General features: G+C 50.4%; 1 protein-coding gene across 2 annotated transcripts in view; it reads left to right on the top strand.

Moving 5' to 3' along the window:
• SHISA6 (shisa family member 6) overlaps window positions 1-23704 on the top strand; it is a 142036-nt gene that overhangs the window by 11236 nt on the left and 107096 nt on the right. For both annotated transcript variants that reach the window (XM_030287172.4, XM_030287173.4), the window contains exons 2-3: window positions 988-1148; window positions 21539-21634. In XM_030287172.4, the coding sequence (XP_030143032.1) occupies window positions 988-1148; window positions 21539-21634 (257 nt within the window). The remainder of the gene's footprint in view (window positions 1-987; window positions 1149-21538; window positions 21635-23704) is intronic.

Raw genomic sequence — 23704 nt, forward strand, 5'->3', positions numbered from 1 at the left:
ATATGAGCAAGGCCAGCATCCCTCTTGTTAATCTGCAATGAGGGGGTGTCTCCTCCTGACATCTTCCCTGGGACCCGAGGTGACTCCAGACGTGTTCCCCGTGCCAAGAGAAAAGAGCTTTTCCAGCTCCATCAGCTTTCGAGTGCCTCTGTCCCTCACAGCCCACACAAGCCACCCCTTCCCTGCTTTTCCTTCGGGCCCAGCAGAGAACCTGGGGCTGCCCTAAGGAATTATTTCACTGTGTCCATGATATTCACAGAGAGGGGGAAAAAATCTTGGAGTATCCAAGGGGAAAGCATTGGCTGCAGCTGGACTGGGTGACATTGCTTTTTCCTGGGAATGGCAGGGGGAACTCAGCCCTTAAAGAAATCCCTGATGAGCACAGAGCTCAAGGCAGGCTCAGAGCTGGGCTGACACCAACACCTGGAGCTTGGTTAATCCATTTTTCTGGCTCGTGGTTCTCCTTAAAAAACACCCCCATCACCGCAGGGGTTTGAGCTGTGTGCAGGGATTTCAGGATGTGGGGATCACACTCCACACTCCTGATCTGAGTTTTAAGGGACCTTGGCTTGGGCAGGGTGGTTTTGGTGTCACTTTGAGGCGGTGCCAGGGCTGGGGCCAGCAGTGGCTCCTGATGGGGCAGTGCTTTATGTGCCAGGAGCAGTTTGTCTGCTCTGGGAGATGATGGAAAGGTACCATCACCCTGGGCTGAAGAGAATTAGAGAGAGCAGATGAGATACCAAACAATAGCCAGGCAAGTCTGGAAATACCTGCAGCAGATACACAGAAAAAAACCCAGAGCTTTTAAGCCATGTTTTTAAATTTTATTATTACTGCTATCGTTGCTTTTTTTCTGTGTTTATGGTGTGAACCCAACTGCTTTGGATTCACCAGTACAAATACTGAATTCCATTCTGTTCTATTCTGAATACTGAATTCTAGCTGTGTGAAAATACATTTCCCCCCTTTTTTTTCCTGTCTCCCCAGGGCTCTGGCCGACATCCTAAGGCAGCAGGGACCAATCCCAATCGGACACTGTGAAAGAGAGACAATCTCGGCCATAGATACCTCCCCCAAAGAGAACACCCCCGTCAGGACCTCCTCCAAAAACCACTACACCCCCGTGCGCACCGCCAAGAGCAACCCAGGTGAGTGCTGCTCCCTCAGCGCCGGCAGAACATCACCTGTGCCACGGCAGCCTGTGCAAAACCCAAAATTAGGCTGGCAAAGGGCTGCAGCAGGCAGCCAGGCAGAGCAGGGCCCGGGGCTGATGGCTCTGTCGGCTTTCTGCTGAGCTCTCCTCTCCAGGCACGTTAAAAATTCCCCACTGCTGGGCTGTGAGTGCAGCCTGCAGCTGGGGATGGTGTTGGGCTGTGTGTTTGCTGCTGAACACCTCTGCTGCAGGGCACACAGGGTTCCAAAATTCCGAAGGGCTGGGGCTGCCCTGCTCAGGCAGGTGAGCCCCAGGGATGCTCTGGGACCCGAGGGCATCCCAGCAGCTCACAGGGGTGCTCCAAGGGCACTGGCCTGGGAATTAGGGCCCACAAAATGCATCTGTTGTCGTTTTTAGCTTCTTTTCATAAAAAAGAATGGAATTTTTTTTGCCTTGATTTCCCCAGTGGCCCAGGGATTGCAGCCTCTTGCCTGCAGACATTGTTCTGATTTATTTAATGCTCCACGGATGGGTAATTGTCGTTTCAGTGGGGTGTGGCAGCTTCTGTGTGGCACAGTTTGTGTCACTGGCACTGGGGCTGTGTGTGTCACAGTTTGTGTCACTGGGCTGTGTGTGGCACACAGTTTGTGTCCCTGGGCTGTGTGTGGCACAGTTTGTGTCACTGGCACTGGGGCTGTGTGTGGCACAGTTTGTGTCACTGGGCTGTGTGTGGCACAGTTTGTGTCACTGGGCTGTGTGTGGCACACAGTTTGTGTCACTGGGCTGTGTGTGGCACACAGTTTGTGTCACTGGGGCTGTGTGTGGCACAGTTTGTGTCCCTGGGCTGTGTGTGGCACAGTTTGTGTCACTGGGCTGTGTGTAGCACAGTTTGTGTCACTGGGCTGTGTGTGGCACAGTTTGTGTCACTGGGCTGTGTGTGGCACACAGTTTGTGTCCCTGGGCTGGTCCTGCCCCAGGACTGGCACGGGGGGCAAGAAGGGAAGGCAGGACGTGAGTGGGACCCAGCCCCTGCTTGGGTGATGTTTGAGGGGGAAAAGCCATCACGGGGAGTCCAGGAAAAGGAGATATCCCCCAAGCACTCCCTGGCACTGGGCTCTGCCCCCGCAGGGCTGCCAGCTGGACTGAGCCCTCAGCAGCCCCTGCCAGGGCTGGGAAGGGAGAACTTCCCAAAAGAACTCGCTCCTGGCTCAGCTGTGGCCACCATCAGGTCGTAGATCATGGCAGGCACAAAGCTGATGGCTCACGGAGATCACGAGCCCATAAAACAGCTTTACAGGTGATGCTGGCTTGTAATGTTTTATGGCCAGAGCAGGGCGGTGCTCTGTGCTGCCTGTGCTCAGTCTTGAGCCAAACTTCAGATTATTGTTGGGATTAGGGAATTGTACCAGTGGGTGCTGAAACCTTTCAGTTGGGAAGGAGTAGAAGTATGTGTCCCAGCTCAAACAGAATGAAGCTGGTCAGCCCTGCTGTGGAGTAGAAAATCAGCAATGCTTGTTTTTTGGGGATCAGGGGAAGAAAAAGAAAAAAAAGAATGAAATAGGAAGAGCTGGAGGAAAAAAAACGCAGTAATATGGAATATCAGGATCCAGGCAAGGCACTGCTCACTGGGGCTGCAAATTGGCTGAAGGAGCCCACAGCTGCAGGGGTTTTTGGAAAGCAGCAGGTCTGGTGCTGTGGCTTGTCTGAGGAGCCAGGGGAGCAGAGGTGAAGCAGCCAGGAAGGATTGTCCTCATTGCACAGGAGCTGATTGAGTTCTGCATTTGTTTGACTTGGAACTTTTGTTTCCGAACTTATAATTGGAAAGGTGTCCCTCAGTCCTAAATAAACCTTGGCTTCATTTTCCCGTGAGACTGGCTTGGTGTCGGTGAGCAGGGTGGCTGTGGGTGACAGTGACAAATGCAGGTGGCTGTGCCTGAGGCTGCAGAGTCCAGCAGAGCAGCCTGGGCAGGTCCTGCTGAGAGCAGGGGGGAGAGGAATCATCTGCCACTGCTGCTCCAGGGGAATTCCAGACTGGGCTGGGAGGGATCTGCCAAACCTCCTGTGCCAGCCCTCCATGGCAGGGACACCTCCCACTGCCACAGCTGCTCCCAGCCCTGTCCAGCCTGGCCTGGGCACTGCCAGGGAGCCAGGGGCAGCCACAGCTGCTCTGGGCACCTGTAGGCACAGTTTGGTTATTGGGGCTGTGTGTGGCACAGTTTGTGTCGCTGGGCTGTGTGTGGCACAGTTTGTGTCACTGGGGGTAATCTCCTGGCTGTTCTCCAAGCCAAGGAAAACCACTGACAACCCCAAGAAAGGCTTTGGCCGATGTAAGTCACTGTTCTGTCAAAGTGCTGGGTTTACTAAAACCTTATGGATCAGGGGACCCAAATCCTGCCCCAGAGCTGGTACAGATCTCTGATCCTCCAGCACAGCACGTGCCTGAAGTGTTCTGTGGGAGTCCAGGGCATCCCTCTGGCTGCCCTGGCAGGTCTGGGACCCTGGCAGGGGTCAGGAACCCCCCTGGACAGAGCCCCCAGAGACACTGGCTGTGATCTCTGTCCATGGAAAAGAGTTTTCAGTCTTACAGGATCAATTACAAGCTCTGAGAGTTTGATATAAGTAATAATTAAGTGTGGCACGGGTGCAAAAGTAAAATTTTAGGATTCTAGATGAGGGGTCCAAAGGGGACAAGATGGAGGAAATTGGGTGTGCCTTGTCCTTTTTCTCCTTCTTCATGCCCTCCATGTTTCACTGTGGTGTTGGCATTTTTCTGTTGGTTTAGGCTGGGGACACACTGTCCAACGTAGGTGACAGATATTGGCACGTTATTGTAAATCCAGCACAGGTAGTTTCTGGTATTTAATGTTTGTACCATCCCACTGAGGGCAGAGCCCCACACGCTGCCCTGCAGGACAGAGCTGCGGCAGGGCAGCAGAACATGTTAGAGATAAACAGAATAAACAACCTTGAAATCCAACACAAACAATTTATAAATTCTTCTTTGGCAGCAGGGCTGACAAAAACTTTCTACAATCTCAAAATCATCTAAATACCACAAATTCCAACAGTGTTCCTTTGCCCTCAGTCTCCTGCTGGCTCTTCCACGCTGACTCTTTTCCATGCAGCTCTCCTGCTATCAATCCCAGCCTGGGAGAAAAGGATATTCAGCTCCATCAGGCTGATGTGGGAGGGCAGATCTGTTCAGGACAGGGATGTCCCTGTCACCCCATGAAATGCTTTCAGCAGTGAAGGCTCCCAGGTGTCCCCTGCTCCAGCAGGAGGCAGGGAGGCAAAGCCTGTGCCTGTGACTCTGGCACCTCTGAGCTCCTCCAGCAGCAGGAGGCTGGGAGGGCAGTGACGAGACACTTTTGTAGGAGAAAATCTGGCCTAGATCTCTATTCTGCTGGCCTCCTCACCCTCAGAATATCCAGTTGCTTCTCCAGGGTGATGCACAGGTCTGGGTCCTGCTCCAGAGGTGCCAGGGGAGGGCTGAGCACAGGGAGATTTTGCCAGGGCTAAAAGCTGCTCCTCACCTGTGCTGGGGCCAGCGGGACCTGCAGGTGTGGAGAAGAGCTCGCTGCCAGGATCACCACTTGGAATGCAGCAAACAGCACAGGCCGCTGCTCTGATTAGCCTGATCTATCTGGGGAAGGCTTTTAATAAGCAGTTTGAGTCAGGATGTTCCCGAGATGGATGCATTCAAAGTGCTGCTTTCAGCAGCGCCTCGCACCCAGAGGCACATTCTGAGCTTGTTGTGAATGTGAACAAATGCAGGGCTGGCCTTAAATCTTCACAGAAATTGTGGCAAACGGCTCCAGCCAAGCCCAGAGCAGCGTGAGGAGCATTTCCACCCTGAGCAGCATCGGGAAGGGGCTCTGTGCCCCTGGGCCTGCTCCCCACAGGCTCAGCAGGGCTCTGCCTTTTCCTAAAGCCTGGGGGATCCAGGTTCCCTGTGCTTTATCAGTGCCTTCCCCAAAAGCCTGGGGATCCAGGTTCATTCCAGTTATCAGTGCCTTTCCTAAGCCCAGGGGATCCAGATTCATCCTGGGTTATCAATGCCTTCCCCCAAAGCCCAGGGAATCCAGGTTATCAGAACCTTTTCCTAAAGCCCAGGTGATCCAAGATCCCCCCAGGTTTTCAATGCCTTCCCCAAAGCCCAGGGGATCCAGGTTCATTCCAGGTTATCAGAACCTTCCCCAAAGCCCAGGGGATCCAGGTTCATTCCAGTTATCAGAACCTTCCCCAAAGCCCAGGGGATCCAGGATCCCCCAGGTTTTCGATGCCTTCCCCTCATCCATCCTTCCCCTCTGTCCCTTCCCCCAGATCCTCTGGGTTCTGCTTCCAAGCGCTTCCTTTCCTCCTTGGCGGAATTAGCGAGCTTCTCCCCCAAATCCCCAGCAAGTATTTGAATTAATTTGCCGAGGATCAGTGCAGGGCTGTGTGTGGAAGGCGTTGCAGCCCCTGCTGTTCGCAGTTTGTGTTGTCATTTACAGCTGTTCAGGGGAATACAAAGCAGGTGGAAAACGATCCCCCGGCCGTTTTCCAGCCCCTGCCTTTGCTGTGACAAACTACTTAAGGTGCAGGTGGGTGAAGAATTAGGGAAAGCACCTGGAAAACATCCAGAGGATTCCAGGAACGGGGTTTTGCTATTTCCATGTTCCTCTTGCCATTCCCTGACATTTGAAAAGAAAGGAACAGGACCAGCTTTGAAACCGTGAGGATTTGTAGGAGCTGAGGCGAGTCAGAGCCACTCCATCTGCTTTTCCTGCCAGCACATCCCCCGTGGTGGAGAGCCCCGGTGCCTTCCCTCCCAGGAAAATCCCAAAGGGCTCAAAACACATTTCCTGAGCCACCCAAAAATGTCAGAGTTTCTTTCCCAGAACATTTCCAGGGGAAGAGTTCCTCGGTGTCCCGGCAGCTGAAATATCATTGCCAAGGGGAGGATCCCAGCAGGGCTGGGGGAGCTGAGAGAACACCAGCTGCTCTGCTCTGTGGGGTGAGGGATTTAGGATCCTCACCTTGGACAGCAGCTGCTCTGTGGGGTGAGTGATTTAGGATTTAGGATCCTTACTCTGGACAGCAGCTGCTCTGCTCTGTGGGGATTTAGGATCCTCACCTTGGACACAAGTTGCTCTGCTCTGTGGGGTGAGGGATTTAGGATTCTCACCTTGGACACCAGCAGCTCTGCTCTGTGGGGATTTAGGATCCTCACCTTGGACAGCAGCTGCTCTGTGGGGTGAGTGATTTAGGATTTAGGATCCTTACTCTGGACAGCAGCTGCTCTGCTCTGTGGGGATTTAGGATTCTCACCTTGGACACCAGTTGCTCTGCTCTGTGGGGTGAGTGATTTAGGATTTAGAATCCTTACTCTGGACAGCAGCTGCTCTGCTCTGTGGGGATTTAGGATTCTCACCTTGGACACCAGTTGCTCTGCTCTGTGGGGTGAGTGATTTAGGATTTAGAATCCTCACCTTGGACACCAGCAGCTCTGCTCTGTGGGGATTTAGGATCCTCACCTTGGACAGCAGCTGCTCTGTGGGGTGAGTGATTTAGGATTTAGGATCCTTACTCTGGACAGCAGCTGCTCTGCTCTGTGGGGATTTAGGATCCTCACTCCCACCATGGCTGCACAGAGATGCTCCTCCTGCATCTCCACTGGGCTCCTGCAGTCCTGCACCCTCAGGCAGCCGGGCTGGGAACAGCTTCCAGTGTTCCCTGGGGAGTTGGGGCTGCTGTCCCTGGAGCTTTCCACCCCAGGAGCTCGGCAGAGGGGATGGGAAGGCAGGAGAAGGAGCTGCAAGGCAAACACCCTAACTGCCCTGCCTCCAAATGGATCTGTGGAGCTGCTACAAATATTCCTTTGCTTATCTTTCCTTCACCTCGCTGCTGTGGCCATCCAACCTCCCCCTGCCAGGGCTGCCAGGGCTGCCAGGGCTGGGGGAAGTTCAGCTGTGGAGGTTTGGCTGCCCAGGAACGCAGCCTGTGGCCCCAGAGCCTCACCAGGGCTGCTGCCTCTGTGCGTGGGTTTGTCCTGCTCTCCCCAGCCTTTTACTGAGCTGGGAAAAGTTTTAGGGTGATCTGTGGAAATGAGACTCTGGGAAAGCTCTGCCCTGCTAACAAGGCACAATAAAATCTCCCCAGTGCAGATCTGTTTGCCAGTGACCCTGGTGGGGGCTGAGAAGCAGCAACATTTGCAGCAATTTCTTGTGTCTCATGCCCAAATATCCCCCGTGACTGATGTCAGGGGTTCGTGTGCTAAAGCAGCTAACAAGTGACAAATCTGAAAAAAGATGGGAGAAATAGCTCAGGAAGTCTGGCTGTTGTGGGGAAACACAGGAGGAGGAGGAGGAGGGTGTGAGTGTGTACACACAGAGAGGGAAATGACACCCGCAGGAGCGCCCAGCATCCAGAGCCCCCGGACACACACCAGGGGCCTGCTCCAAGAATTTGGGTGGAATTTACCCTTCTGTGGGCACAGAGCAGGCCCAGAACCACAAGGCCAGCACGGTGCTTATCAGCCAGGTGATATCTGGAAACTGGGGGTTACTATGGCAACAGCTTTATTTCAATTTTTTTTTTTTTTAAACCCAGGGGATCCAGGTTCCCTCCAGGTTATCCGTGCCTTTTCTAAAGCCCAGGGGATTCAAGTTCATTCCAGGTTATCAGTGCCTTCCCCCAAAGCCCAGGAAATCCAGATTCCCTCTGGTTTATCTGTGCCTTCCTCCAAAGCCCAGGAAATCCAGATTCCCTCTGGTTTATCAATGCCTTTCCAAAAGTCCAGGGAATTCCAGATTCCCTCCAGGTTCTCAATGCCTTCCCCCAAAGCCCAAGGAATTCCAAATTCCCTCCAGGTTCTCAGTGTCTTTCCTAAAGCCCAGGGAATTCCGGATTCCTTCCAGGGTCTCTGTGCCTTCCCCAGAGCCAAACTCTTCTACCTGCAGTTAAGGAACTTTAGCTAAAGCTGCTGAGAGTTTCCTCAGGGAGCAAAGCCAGGCCAGCCCACTGTCTAAGCAGCTGTGCCATACTGTAGCTGTGGACAGGTAAAATCATTTCTGTAGCAGGTCTGAGCCTCCCTGTTTGCCTCTCCATGTCTCGCCAGATCAATTATTGTTTGTTACCTCCATTAGATCTTCAGGAGAAAGGCAGAAACACAATCTTTTCCTTCCATTAATCAGAGCAGTTTACAGAAAACATCAATTTAAAATGTTAAGGCCAATTTGCAACTGGTATTGACAACAATTAAATTGGCCTCCAGAAAGTTGCTTTTTGACACGGTGAGGAATGAAATCTTTATAAGCACATTGTGCGTGTCGGGCCTCTCCTGGCTCCTGCCTGCTGATCCCACCACGCTCCAGGGAAGTGTAAACAGAGGTGAGGAGCTGGAGGCAAAGCTCCATGAAGAGTGTGCCAGAACCAGCAAACATCCCCCACCCTCTCGCTGGACCCCTGCCCAGGTACGGCAGCTCAATCCACGCTCTGCTTCCATCCCCACCTCTCGGAATCTGAGGTATTGGTGATTCCGAGATTGTAAAAGTCTCTGTCTGTCAGCCCCGCTGCCAAAGCAGAAGCCATAATTGGTCTGTGCTGGTTTCAAGGTTGTTTATTCTGTTTATCTCTAACATGTTCTGCTGCCCTGCCGCAGCTCTGTCCTGCAGGGCAGCGTGTGGGGCTCTGCCCTCAGTGGGATGGTACAAACATTAAATACCACAAACTACCTGTGCTGGATTTACAATAACGTGCCAATATCTGTCACCTACGTTGGACAGCGTGTCCCCAGCCTGAACCAACAGAAAAATGCCAACACCACAGTGAAACATGGAGGGCATGAAGAAGGAGAAAAAGGACAGGACACACCCAATTTCCTCCATCTTGTCCCCTTTGGACCCCTAATCTAGAATCCTAAAATTTTACTTTTGCACCCGTGCCACACTTAATTATTACTTATATCAAACACTCAGAGCTTATAATTCATTCTGTAAGATTGAAAACTCTTTTCCATGGGCAGAGATCACAGCCAGTGTCTCTGGGGGCTCTGTCCAGGCGGGTTCCTGACCCCTGCCAGGGTCCCAGACCTGCCAGGGCAGCCAGAAGGATGCCCTGGATTCCCACACCCACCAGCTTCCTTCAGTTCCCAGCTGGGCTATTTGCACTTGTGGCTGCACAGGGATGTGCTGGGACAAAGGCCGGTGCTTTATCCTTGTGCTGTCACCTGCAGCACCGAGCTGCAGAGCGGCCACGGGCCCCGGGAGGCTCTCGGGACCCTTGGCACGGAGCTGTGCTCAGCTCTCTCAGGGTCTGTGTGTCTCTGGGTGTTGGGATAGCCCCAGGAGTGTAAAAGTCCTCATTTCCCAGCAAACACACCCAAAGGAGGAGTCTGGCACAGGCAGCTCCCAGCCCCGTGCTCAGTGGCAGGTGACACCTGTGAACATCACTAACACAATTGTCAGAGTGATCCGTGCTGGAGCTGATGAAATATTTACCTTGCAGCAGCTGTCAGGCCATTAATGTTTCACTGGCTGCTGCCAGCCCGCTCCTGAATTGTTTATGAGGTTTAATTGCACTGACCTCTTCCATCAGGGCTTCGCTGGGGCACTTAATTAGCACCAGCTCCTGAGGGCAGCCCTGGCACAGGGCGGGGGGTGGCACAGCCACCAGGTGCCCCCATCCCAGCCCTTCAGCGTGGCCTGGGGTCCCCAGTGCCACCCTGCTGTGTGCCAGGCTCGGGGCACGGAGGCTCTGCTGTCCCCAGGCTCACTCCCTGGGGACTCTGCAGCCCCTCAACACGTGCAGAGGGGGTTCCTTTCCCCTTGGCACCACTGTGGGTGCCTCCCCAAGGGACGCTGGCTCAGCTCAGGGTGGGCACAGACACAGGGCAGAGTGTGTGAGAGTCCAGGGCTTCCCTCTGGCTGCCCTGGCAGGTCTGGGACCCTGGCAGGGGTCAGGAACCCCCCTGGACAGAGCCCCCAGAGATACTGGCTGTGATCTCTGTACATGGAAAAGAGTTTTCAATCTTACAGGGTGAATTACAAGCTCTGAGTGTTTGATATAAGTAATAATTAAGTGTGGCACGGGTGCAAAAGTAAAATTTTAGGATTCTAGATTAGGGGTTCAAAGGGGACAAGATGGAGGAAATTGGGTGTGCCTTGTCCTTTTTCTCCTTCTTCATGCCCTCCATGTTTCACTGTGGTGTTGGCATTTTTCTGTTGGTTTAGGCTGGGGACACACTGTCCAACGTAGGTGACAGATATTGGCACGTTATTGTAAATCCAGCACAGGTAGTTTCTGGTATTTAATGTTTGTACCATCCCACTGAGGGCAGAGCCCCACACGCTGCCCTGCAGGACAGAGCTGCGGCAGGGCAGCAGAACATGTTAGAGATAAACAGAATAAACAACCTTGAAACCAGCACAGACCAATTATGGCTTCTGCTTTGGCAGTGGGGCAGAAAGACAGAGACTTTCTACAATCAATAGCACAGATTCTGACCAGAGTGCAGGTGCTGCCCTTGGGCATGTGTGTCCTTTGTCCCCAGGACAGGGCCACCTCTGCACTGCCAACAGGCACAGCCCCGGCTCTGCAGAGGCTCAGGGGAGCAGCTCCTGCTCCTAAGGCACGTTGCTCTCCTTGACCTATTTGCTCATTACCTCCACAAATGGGATTTTGATTAAGGAATTTTCCTAAGTAATTACTCTGGCATTAGCAATCCAGCCAAACAGAACATAGTCCAAAAAGCAAGGCGGCCTGGTGGCTGCCCTGAGGGCTCTTCTCAGGGAGGGGAGCAAAACCAGCCCTGCAGGGCAGCTGGACACAGTTTTGTCCAGTAAAACCAGTCTAGAGTGCAGTTGGACACAGCTTTGTCCAGTGAGGGTCAGTCTGGGGGCAGCTGGACACAGTTTTGTCCAGTAAAACCAGTCTGGGGGGAAGCTGGACACAGCTCTGTCCAGTGAGGGTCAGTCTGGTTAAGAAAAAATAAATCTTTCATAAATCTTATGATTTAAGAAAGGATCTGGACACTTCAGGACTTCATGAACTCCAGCAGGCACCATCCCCACCTCCAGGCACAGGAAGTTCTGCCAAGAGCTCTTCCCTGCCTTTCCTGCCTCAGCAGGATTTGCCCCTCAAGTAGTCCTGGCTTTTCTCTCCTGACTGCAGCTCCCTTTGAGATGCAGTTTTTGAAGTTGTTCTTCCCAACCCCTCTGCTTCCAGAGGAAAGCAGAAAGCATGAATGACTCCGTTTGAGGGTGTGAAACAGAACAACTCACATCCTTGGACTGTGAATCCCATACACCCATTTATTTACTCACAATTATAAACAGAGCACTTCATAAATATTTATAAGGAGGCTCCCAAGGCCCAGCTGAGAAAATCAGTGTTATCACCATTTCCCAGTTCTCAGGCTGAGGCACAGGCAGAGACACTGCTGGAGTTGTGCAGTTTTATGGAATTCCTGTCAAAGTTTGGCCCAAAGGCCTCCAATTCCTGAATCCCCCTCATGTTTAGCAGAGAAATTTTGTGCAGTTTTACAGAATTTCTGTGAAGTTTGCCCCAAGATCCCCCAATTCCTGGATCCCCCTCATAGTTAGCCCGGAATTGTGCAGTTTTACAGATTTCCTGTAAAGTTTGGTCGAAGACCCCAAAATTCCTGAACCCCTCTCATATTTAGCAGGGAATTGTGCAGTTTTACAGAATTCCTGTCAAAGTTTGCCCCAAGATCCCCCAGTTCCTGAATCCCGCTCATATTTAGCAGGAAATTTGCTGTTTTACAGAATTCCTGTGACATTTGACCCAAGACCCCACAATTCCTGAACCCCCCTCATATTTAGCAGGGAATTGTGCAGTTTTACAGATTTCCTGTAAAGTTTGGCTGAAGACCCCAAAATTCCTGAATCCCCCCCATGTTTAGCAGGGGATTGTGCAGTTTTACAGAATTCCTGTCAAAGTTTGCCTCAAGATCCCCCAGTTCCTGAATCCCCCTCATATTTAGCAGGAAATTTGCTGCTTTACAGAATTCCTGTGACGTTTGACCCAAGACCCCACAATTCCTGAATCCCCCTCATATTTAACAGGGAATTGTGCAGTTTTACAGATTTCCTGTAAAGTTTGGTCGAAGACCCCACAATTCCTGAACTCCCCTCATATTTAGCAGGGAATTGTGCAGTTTTACAGAATTCCTGTGAAGTTTGCCCCAGGATCCCCCAGTTCCTGGATCCCCCCACGTTCAGCAGCCGGGGTGGCTCAGCTGTCCCACTGGGAGCTGGCAGGTGAGGTTCCAGGCTCTGGATCAAGCTGATCCTGGCAGAGATCAGGGTCAGTCCCCCTGGGCTGTGGTGGGGGATGCTCCCCTTGCAGCCTCAGGGAGCACCCAGAGCTGCCACGCAGGGCCAGGGTGATGTGCAGACCTCATTTCCCTGGAATGGCATCTGAGGAGATCTGGACGGCTTCAGTCGTGCACAGCTGAGCCTCCAAAGGCTCTCTGATATCAGGGAATGTTCATCTCCAGCCTTAAATCCCTGCTGGGACAGTCACTCCTCAGAATTGTCCCTCCACCTGAGAAGAGCAGGTTCCACCTCCCTTTTGCTGACACCCTTGAAGCCTGGCAGGTGTGATCAGCTCTCCCTTTGCCCTTAATCACTTTCCTTAGCCTATATAATTAAATTCCAGCAGGTATTGCAGCTAATTTTTGAGGAGCTCCCAAAGAACAAAAGCCAGCAGAACAAATTAATTAGGAGGGGAATATCAGGCCCTCTCTAAATGAGATCCCAGCAGAAGCAGCACAGCTTGGCAGGCTCTGGTGCTCGGTTCCAGGGGTACAAAGTGTTCAGGGAGGGGATGGGGCCTGGAGCAGCCCCTGCTGGAGCCGCTCCTGGGATTGACCCCAAAGCAGGACGCAGGAGCTGCTGGTGTGGAAGGAGAGGCTGGGCCAGCAGGTTCCTGCAGGCTGCCCTGGGAATGGCTCCTTGTGCTGTCCCTGCCAGCCTGAGCCCAGGAAAATTCCTTGGGTGATGAGCATGCCAAGGATGGAGCAGCCACAGCTTCTCTGGGCACCCTTGCCAGGCCCTCACCACCTTCACAGGGAGGAATTCCTTCCCAATATCCTTCCCAATATCCCACCCAGCCCTGTCCTCCTTCAGCTGAAGGCCATTCCCCTTATCCTGTCACAGCCTCTGTGAAAATCCCTCTCCCACCCTTCCCAAAAGCCCCTTTGGGGGACCCAAGGCAGGAACATTGGGGTGTTGGTGGCCCTGCAGCTCTGCCAGGCCCTCGCTGCTCCCTGCTGAGCTGAGGAGCTTCCCACACCCCTGTGCCCTGGGAAACCTGGGCTGGGACGTGTCCAGGTGTCCCCTCTGGCTGGGGCACATCCAGGTGTCCCCTCATTCTGGGGATGTGTCCAGGTGTCCCCTCTGGTGTCCAGGTGTCCCCAGGTGTCTGGCTGGGGATGTGTCCAGGTGTCTCCTAATTGTGGGGACACATCCAGGTGTCCCCTCATTCTGGGGATGTGTCCAGGTGTCCCCTCATTCTGGGAACACGTCCGGGTGTCCCCTCATTGTAGGGATGTGTCCAGGTGTCCCCTCATTCTGGGGACATGTCCAGGTGTCCCCTCATTCCGGGGATGTGTCCAGGTGTCCCCTCATTGTGGGGACGTGTCCAGGTGTCCCTCTGGCCATCAGAGCTCCAGGCCAGGTGAGTGTCCCTGCGGAGGAGAAGCATCCCACGGGAGCAGGGCTGCTCCAGTCCCTCCCTGGGCTCTGTGCTGCCCAGGAGGTGCTTGTGGAGAGCTGGGGAGAGCCGTGCTTTATTTCCTAATCCATGTATGCTCTCCTTTTGGAAGTGCTGCTCTCTGGGCTCATCATTTCTGCCAGCCCACGCTGCTGCCGAGACCCTTGAGCGCTGCACTGCTGGGCTTTGCTCTCACAGAGGCATTTTTTAAAGTTAACAGAAGCCCAAAGTGCTGTTTCCTGCAGCCTCTTCCAGCCTGCTCCAGCTCACAGGGGGTTTCAAAGTCAAGGACAGCTGCTGGAGTTAACGAATAAACAATTAACACAGGAGCCTCACTGGAGCCAGCACAGCTTTGAGCTTCACTTTCTGCAGCTCCTCCAGAGCCTGGCAGACCCAGGAGCCCGGGATGAGCTCAGTGCTCTGGATTTGGGCAGGTTTTTGGCAGGGCTGCCCCTCTGGACTGCTCCAAACCCCCTGGCAGGGAGCTGATCCCCCTTGGCTGGAACCTGAGATGTTGGGAACTCTCAGAACTTTGCGAGCCAAAGCTGAGAATTAAACCCAGGCTTTGATCTGAGACCTTGGGAAAGGTTCCCAAACTCAGGTGCTGGAAGGGAGAACGTGGATTTGTAGTTTAAAGCAGAAACACATTAAGCTGAGGAAAGGAAAGTTTAGAGTTTTAGAGTTTAAAATATAGAAAAAATAAAGTAGTTCCAGAGGTAAAGAAGGAGTTTGGAATGCAGCACTGTAGGCTTGTGTGCCACAACATGATTGGCTAAGGAAGCTCACACTGTAGCACGAGTCCATAAGATGAAATATTTAAGGATTGGGTTAAAAACATAAATATCCTTGTTGGCAGTGTTTTATTGGTCAATAACTCCTTAAAAGATCTTGTAACTGAGGGTCTTGTGACCTTCTGAGCCGTGTGGTGAAGATGTGAGCAGAACTCACCTTTCCTGTCCATGTAGGAGATAAGAAAATAAATCACATCATCTAAAAAGCTCAGAGCTCCCATCTCTAACTCATTCAAAATTCCTTCTCCAATCCTCACACCCGTTTTTTTCTCAGGAACTCTTCCAGGATGTGTTGTTTTCCACAGAGCCCAGCTCCTGGCTGATGATTTGACCTGAAAGTGCCAGGACTTGGTTGTGAACAGGGACTTTACCTGGCCTGGTTGCAGGGAGGGGTGGCAGAAGTGATGCAAATCCCCCCTGAAGTCCGATAACGCAGGATCCCCCTGAATCAATCAAAAGGGAAAGGAAGGATCTCTGGGTTTTCCAGCTGGAAGGATCCTCCTGTTCTGTTTTGAACCAAATTCCCTGATCCTGGCCTGAGCTGTTCCATGTGTGCTTGGGGAGCCCAGCTCTGTCCCTGCGCTCCTGCAGGCACATCCCAAACCCTGGCAGGAAGCAGGGAAGCATGTTCCAGAGGCCTGGCAGGAGGAAAAGGGGCAGAAAGGAATTTGAAAGAAGGTGGAATTAAGGGTGGATTGTCACATTTGCTGCTCTCCAAACCCCCTGAGAGGAGGGTGCAGCCAGAGGGGCTCTGCTCCCAGGGAGCAGCAGGACAAGAGGAAAAGCCATCAGGTTGTGCCAGGGGAAGTTAAGACTGGATAATAGGGACAATTTCCCCATGGGAAGGGTTGTAAAGCCCAGAACAGGCTGCCCAGGGGGTTCAAAAACCCAGATGTGGCACTTGAGGCCATGGTTTGAGCAGTTGGACTTGGTGATCTCAGAGGTCTTTCCCACCTTAACATTCCTGTGCTGCCGGGATTCCTGGCACAGGGAGCTTGTCTCTCCTCAGCCCACCCAGTGGGGCTTAAGCTCCAGAATATCTGTAGGACATGGAACAATCTGATATTCCCTGTTCTGACCTGGAATTCATCCCGTTCATGTCTGACAGCTCACCCCAAGTACCGCTGAGCTCCTTCCAGTTGCTTTTTTGTGCCCATTTTCACGCCCTGGCCAGGCAGCAGTGCCAGAAGGAGGGTGTTAAACAGGCCAGACTCCGTGCTGGAGCCCTCTCCGGGCTGTTTGTGACATGTGTGAGAGGTGCCAGCTGGCTCCTGCTCTTTGGGTGGTTTGCAGAAGGAAAATGGGGACATTTGGTGTCTCAGTGGCATCCCTGGGATGTCCCTCCTCACCGAAATCTCTGCTAATTTGCTCCCCAAGAGAAGCTCCCCAGGTGCCTGACGTGGCTGTAAACACTCCTTCCAACATGTAGCCATGTCTGACAACCCCAAATTCCCCAAACTGGGATGGGTGGGGTGTCCCTGGCTGCCCTGGGCACCTCTGGGGGCAGGAATCCACAGGTTTGGGTCTGGAGCTGTTTCCCATATAACTCCAGATCTGTTTTATGGGAAACAGCCCCAAAAGGATCACCCCAGCTCTGTTATGTGGGAAACAGCCCCAAAAGGATCACCCCAGCTCTGTTATGGGGGAAACAGCCCCAAAAGGATCACCCCAGCTCTGTTATGGGGGAAACAGCCCCAAAAGGATCACCCCAGCTCTGTTATGGGGGAAACAGCCCCAAAAGGATCACCCCAGCTCTGTTACATGGGAAACAGCCCCAAAAGGATCACCCCAGCTCTGTTATGGGGGAAACAGCCCCAAAAGGATCACCCCAGCTCTGTTATGGGGGAAACAGCCCCAAAAGGATCACCCCAGCTCTGTTATATGGGAAACAGCCCCAAAAGGATCACCCCAGCTCTGTTACATGGGAAACAGCCCCAAAAGGATCACCCCAGCTCTGTTATGGGGGAAACAGCCCCAAAAAGATCACTTCAGCTCTGTTATGGGGGAAACAGCCCCATAGAATCACCCCAGCAGAAATGGGCAGCACCAGGAGCAGGGAGGCTGTGGATCCTGCAAAAACGAGAGGACTTTTCCCCGTTTCTTTGTATTTATTTTTATTTGCAGAGGTCTGTCTGACAGGAAGGCTGTGCTGGGGATGTCAGGGCTCCTCCCTGGGTGCAGGGCTCTTTTCCCCAGGGCACTTTGTGATGAGGCTGAGGTCAGAGCTCTGTGCATCTTGCAAAAGTCTGTCCACGCCAGTCCCTGTCTGCCCTTCTCGGGGTGATGTAATCTGTGCTCGCTAATAACATTTCCAAGAGGTGGATAACAGCATTTTAGTTCAGCTCTAATAATTCTGTTAAAGCAGAGCCGGGGTTGTAATTGCAGTTTGTGGCTGAGGTTGTTCCATATGTGAGTTCTGTAGGATGCCTTTGTAATGAAATGTTCCCTCTGAGCTCCGTGCCCTGAAGAATTTGCCTTTTTTTTGTGTGGCAGGCAGAGCACTCTGCTGCCTTGCAACCAGAGGAGAGGGGGGAAAGAAATGTGTTGTAATAAATGAGCCATTTATAAATAAATAAATTATTATTTATAAATAATTTATTTATAAACATTTTATTTTTATTATGAATATTTTTATTATAAATAAATGATTTGTTTACAATTATTTATAAATAATTATTTATAAATTAATACATTTTTATTCATGCAGGAAAAGCCAAATCTTTATTGTACAGGTCACATTATTATTATTATTATTATTATTATTATTATTATTATTATTATTATTATTATTATTATTATTATTATTTAGATTGTGTTGGTTGACAATACATTCACGCACAGTTCATTGGTCAGTACATGGTACTTTGCACATCTACCAAACTTCTCTATTTTTAGTCAGATTGCTTATTTTTTCTACTAATTCTCATGGGACAGATCTTATTGTTTATACAGCTGCACTTGTTTTTCACCCTAGGAATAGATTTTTGTGTTAATGCACTTTCTTTCTCAAGCTGTTTTCATATCAGAACTTGCAAGCTGCACTTAGAAGTGACAGACTGGACATTAATTTAATTAAATGAAATTAAATTAATTAATTTAACAGAACAGGCCTGGTTGTATGAGGCCTTTCTTTTATAATTTCTCTACCTGTTTGCAACAGAAGTGAAATTCCACCTTGTTTCAGTCTCTGCTGGGAATTTGGAGTGGTGTAAGTGTTGATCTTCCTGGGACAGTGGAAGGTGCCATGGCAGGGCTGCCACTAGAAGAGCTTTAAGGTCCCTTCCTGCCCAAACCATTCTGGGATTCTCTGAAAAATCCCCGAAATCTGAAATAAAAATAAAATCACTGCATCCACACCATTTTTTTCAGGGATTTTGGCATTTTTTAGCTCTCTCAGCACTGGGCAGAGGGCAGCCCCGAGGTTCAGCCTGCTCGGGGTGAACATCTGGGATGGGTTCCAGGAGCTCCCTCCCAGCCCGTGGCTCTGGAAGGACTCCCAGCACCTCGGGGAGAGCACAGCTGGGGCAGGAAGGAGGAAAAACTTCCAGGGGAGAAGGAAAAGGGGAATTTCCCTGTCTGTTCTCCCACTGCTCTGCTGGGCACCTGCATTTGGGATTGTTCCAAGGGACCCTTCACTTCCACCCGGCTCAGGATGGGATTGTGGCAAATAAATTGGATAACACTATCTGGATTTGTCCCGCCAGCAGCCCCCACGCCCTTCTGAAAGGAAAAACCACTCCCAGAATTCTCCCAGAATTTTGCAAGGCCAAAATAAATGATCACAAGCGAGCAGGAATTAAAAAAAAAAAAAAAAAAACCAAACCAAAAAGCAAACGAGCAAACGTAGCATCCTATAATATATCTATGGAAAGGGAAAAGTCAGGCTGCTTGAAGTCTGCAAATTTGAGTTTCTCCTGGGAAAATGTAACTCCTGTTCAAATGCTAATGGCTCGTTATCCCAGGGATGTTTTAATTGAACTACAACGTTCCATAAGCAGGGGCAGAGCAAGGTTCAGGGAGCAAATGGCTGATGAAGAATCCTCAATCTGCCAGTAAATGTTTGCTTTTTTATAAACTTCCCCTTCTTGATCTGTCTTAAGCAGGTTTTCCGAAGGGAACTGTAAAAGGCAGCTGATTTCAGCTGGAGGTAGCAGCAGTATTTGTGTGGTTCTTTTATCCTGGTTTAAAACAGGGAATTGATGGCACTGCTCGAGTGGCATCCACCAGAGTGGATGAGAGCCCTGAGAGCACAGAAATTCCAGGATAGGAGCAAGAATTGGCTCACTGGACAGGAAAGTGCAGCATATTTTAGCAGAATGATAGAGAAAAGGAAATCCAGTCGGGCACTGCAGTCCCAGAGCACCTCTGGAGGCTCCTCAGGACAGCACAAACATCAAACATCTCATGGAGCAGAAGCAATTCCAGAGCTCTGCCTCCTTTCCCAGGGATCCAGAAGCAGAGCTTGCAGGTGGGAGGCGGGGAGAGAAGGGAGAGAACCCACAATGTTTGCCGTGGAAGCAGAAAATCCTTCCTTCTTTTTTCAGAAATTCTCAGGGAATTTCTGGGGGATGTGTAGGCTGTGCTCCAGGACGGCTTCGATGAATGGAGACGAGAGATCTCTGAAGGCTGCTCTTAGAATATCTGGTTTATTAGGGGTGGTGAAAGGTCCTGCTTGGAGCTGCCAGACGCAGCACGTGGCAAGGCCTGAGGGGATGGGCGAGGAGAGAGACTAGGGGTAGAGAGGATGCTCTAGGAGAGGGTGGAAGTTCTAAGAGGGGGGAAGATCCAAGAGGGGAGAAGTTCCAAGAGAGGGGAAGTTCCAAGAGAGGAGAAGTTCCAAGAGAGGGGAAGATCCAAGAGAGCGTCTGGCCCCTTGGAGACCCCTTATCAGGGGGTTCAAGGTGGGCTGGAACAAGACTCAGGCCAATGGGGTCACAGACTCCTGATGCTCCAGGGGAGGGTTACAGGTGTGGGATGAACACACATTGGGGTGAGATCCAACAGTCCATTTGACTTTTGGACCTATCTCTAGGTAAGGGCATTGTCCAGTCAGTAGGGGACATTGTTTTCATCCTGGCTGTACTATTGTGAATCTTCTGCCAGGCAATTATATTTATCCATCCTTTCCAACATCTCCCCCGTTCTGTTGAACAACTTGAGATACTAAACATTGACTTAACCGCTAATTTCTGCACGCAGGGATGCCTCCACACTGGGAGGTTTTTGCCACCACCTCGCATTGCCACAGCTCTGAAGAAGAAAATTGGGAGCTGCCAGCAGTCCCAAAGCTGTGGGAACACTTTGCGTGTGTTTGCTGACTTCTGCAGGGAGCGCCAGGCTGACCTGAGCAGGAAAAGCCCGTGTTGTTAGCGTTCAGAAACACACAGAATCACGGGATAGGATTATATGCAGGTGCTTTTATTAAGAGCTCTGGGAATTGGGGTACAAACCCAAATCTGACTCCGAGACAGCTTTCGAGCTGAACGTATTTTATATTCTATCGTTATATAACTTACATATTAATTATTAAACTTATATTGTTCTATTGTATACATTGACATGAGTTTCTCGTGATCTTTCTTAGGTCCCTGACCAGTTTCTCATGATTATTCTTATGATTAAACAGTAATTACATTTAATTACTAAACAATCATCACATCTAACAATTATATCATTTATCATGTACTAGCTACACAGTGCAGTTCTAGCAAGTACTAGTTCTTCATGTGCTTAGGGTATTTATTTTTCCAGGGCCTACTAAGCTTATTTTCCTGTTAACCCTAAATCCCCATGATTTTAAAACCCTTTTACTATCAGTGTGGGAAGGGAGTGGGACGGTTTCTCTGTTAGACAGGAGCGAACATTTGTCACAAGGCTCAGCATCTCCTGCCTGCCCTGGAGCTCCTCTGGGGCTCTCCAGAACTTTCGATCTTTTTTTATTACCTTTACTCATTTCCATATGCATAGAATTTTACAACAGGTTAATGCATATTCATTTTGCTGATTTTACATTGTACTTACAGCTAGTTACACTTGTACTCAGTTTTTGTCAGAAAGCACAGAAAGAACTCTCGGGTCGCTTTGCTCTGTTTGTTTAAAGGTTCGAGGCATCTTTTTTATCTCTCATTTTTTAGTGTGAAAATTTGCATTCTTTTTCTTTAGCTGGGGTAATTTTGCAGTTACTAAACTGAACAGCATATTTAGCAAGCTCAAAGTGGCACATTGTACTTAAATCGAAATGGATTTCTATTCTGTTAAGTTTTTACTCTGTCTCACGGGGCAGGGGACGGTGGCACCTGGGGACAGAGGCTGGCAGCGGGGTGCCCGCAGGGGCTGAGGGTCTCTCCTTTGTCCCTTTCCTGGTGGTGCTACAGGGGTCGTTTTCTGGGCCACTCCCGGGTGCCTTTAGTTGTGCAATGTCTGTGTGGGTGACAGAAGGGCTGGGTAGCACATAGATAAATATATAAAAATTAAAAATGAAATATAAAAAATGTAAATAATGAAATATAAATATACATGTAAATATAACAATAAATCTAAATATAAATATACATTTTATAGATATATAAAAAGAAAGTATATTAATATAATTATTATATCAATACTATTGTTATTACTACTACAATTAATCTATCAATATTATTGTACTATTATATATTATATGCATATATATAGAAACATATATCCACATATATAAAAATATATGTACATACAGAAATATATAAAAATATAGGAGTAATATAAATATAAATATAAATATAAATATAAATATAAATATATGTGTAAATATAAATGTAAGTGTAAATATAAATATAAATGTATCTTTACCCACAGAGGCAGACTGACTGAAGGTGTGTTTGTTTCCTTTTCCTGGCAGGTCACTATGGAAAGGATATTTATCGCAGTGGAGGGCCGGATCTCCATAATTTCATCTCCTCCGGGTTTGTCACGTTAGGAAGAGGACACACGAAGGGTACAGTGGAAACCGTTTTTTGCTAAATAAAACTTGTTTGGAACCCGGAGCCCGGAGCCCGGGCTGGGCTGGCAGGGGGTCGGTGCTGGGCTGGGCAGGACCTGCGGGTCCTGGCAGGGCGATGCGGGGCTCTGCTCCCCCACTTTGTGTTCTCCTGCTGCTCCCAGGCCAGGCAGGCAGTGCCCGCTCCAGGGCGGGCTGCACTCCTTCCCTCTGCCCCTGCCCCTTCCTCTTCCTCCCTTCTCTCTTTAGATGCTGGGAGGAAGCAGGGGTGGTGATGAATATTTTATAAAATTATTTCTTTTTAGCTCCCGAAGCCTCTATTTTCTGTGTTCCTATAATCTGTGATATAATGTACAAACAGGAAAACACCAAAATACACCTATGCTGCTCTGTGTATGTTCTGTGTCCATGTACTGTATATAAAAACCTGTGGAGAGACAGCTTTAACACAAACCACCTGATGCCCAGGGGGTTCTGGTGGCCCCACAGCTGTGGCACCACACCCCGGGCGATGTTTATCGATGCTGTTGCCTGTTTGGTGAGTTTTTTCGGAGTGTCCTCCTGTCCCGAGCGCCACCGGTGCCACCGGGGTGCATGTGCCACTCCTGTGCCCTTGTGTGTCCCCAGGACTGCTGTGCTCCCTCTAGACACCAAGTACGTGGAGATCCCTCCCTAACCCAAGTCCTGTGCGTGGAGCTGTGTCCTCGTGCTCGCCTTGAACTCTCCTCTGTTGTTTCTGTGGATGACCGTGACTCACAAATTATTAAAAGACCTTGATATTTTTAATTTTTTTCTTTTTTTTTTTCTTCTCCTACATTTCCTGCACTTTTTTCCAGTTCTCCACGAGTGTCATCCAAAGTAGTGTTGGTCCTGTAGAACTGTCAGAGAAGAAACAAATATATGTATATTGTCTGTGTATGTCTGTGTGTGCTTAAATAAAGTTTACTGAGGCTGAGGCAGCACCCGTGGGACTTGTAATCCAATACCCTGCAATCCCAGAATTGTGATCCAATACCCTGAATTCCCAGTCCTGTAATCCAATACCCTGCAATTCCAGATTTGTGATCCCATCCCTATAATCCTAGATTTGTATCTAATACACGGAATTCCCATATTTGTAATCCAATACCCTGAATTCCCAGATTTGTTATCCCACCCCTGAAATCCCAGATTTGTAATCCCAGATTTGTTATCTAAAATACCCTGCAATTCCAGATTTGTAATCCAATCCCTGGAATCCCAGATTTACAATTCCACCCCTGCAATCCCAGATTTGCAATCCCAGATTTTCAATCCCACCCCTGCAATCCCGGATTTGTGATCCCACCCCTGCTATCCCAGATTTGTTATCCCAGATTTGCAATCCCATCTCTGCAATCCCAGATTTGTAACCCCACCCCTGCTATCCCAGATTTGTTATCCCAGATTTGCAATCCCATCTCTGCAATCCCAGATTTGTAACCCCACCCCTGCAATCCCAGATTTGTTATCCCAGATTTGCGATCCCACCCCTGCAATCCCAGATTTGCGATCCCATCCCCACAATCCCAGTCCAGCTCTGCACCGAGGGAAGGGAAGCAGAGAAGCTCAGGTGGGCTGGGAGCTGCCCTGGTTCAAGGAGGGACCCAAGGGTGACATTTCACACGAGCTATCCCCATCCCAGGGGAGTTTATGGTCATGTCCTGCCACACCAGGAGCGTATTTAGGGTCAGGTAGCGAAGGTTACCCCGGGAGCGATGGTCCAAGGGCTGGGGTGTCCTGCTGGCCTCCACCAAGCCCAGGAGATCCCCGAGCAGGGCTGCACACCCAGCCCTTTGCCCCTCACCTCACACCCCTGGGGCACCTGGGGCTGCTCCCAGTTCCCTCCCAGTTTAGAACAAAACCTCCTCTCCTCCTTTGGCTGCAAGGCTCGGGGGCTCTGCTCTCCTGTGGGTGGCCCAGGGGGTTCCACAGCTCTCCCAGAGCACATTCCCAGACCCTGGGAAGGGGGACAGTGGGCAGTGGGAATGCAGCCCGTCCATCCAGCACAGCATCACACAGGGGGTGCTTTGCAAACAGAACAAAAGG

Source organism: Taeniopygia guttata, chromosome 18, assembly GCF_048771995.1.
Source record: "Taeniopygia guttata chromosome 18, bTaeGut7.mat, whole genome shotgun sequence".
In the NCBI taxonomy this organism is placed as follows: domain Eukaryota; kingdom Metazoa; phylum Chordata; class Aves; order Passeriformes; family Estrildidae; genus Taeniopygia; species Taeniopygia guttata.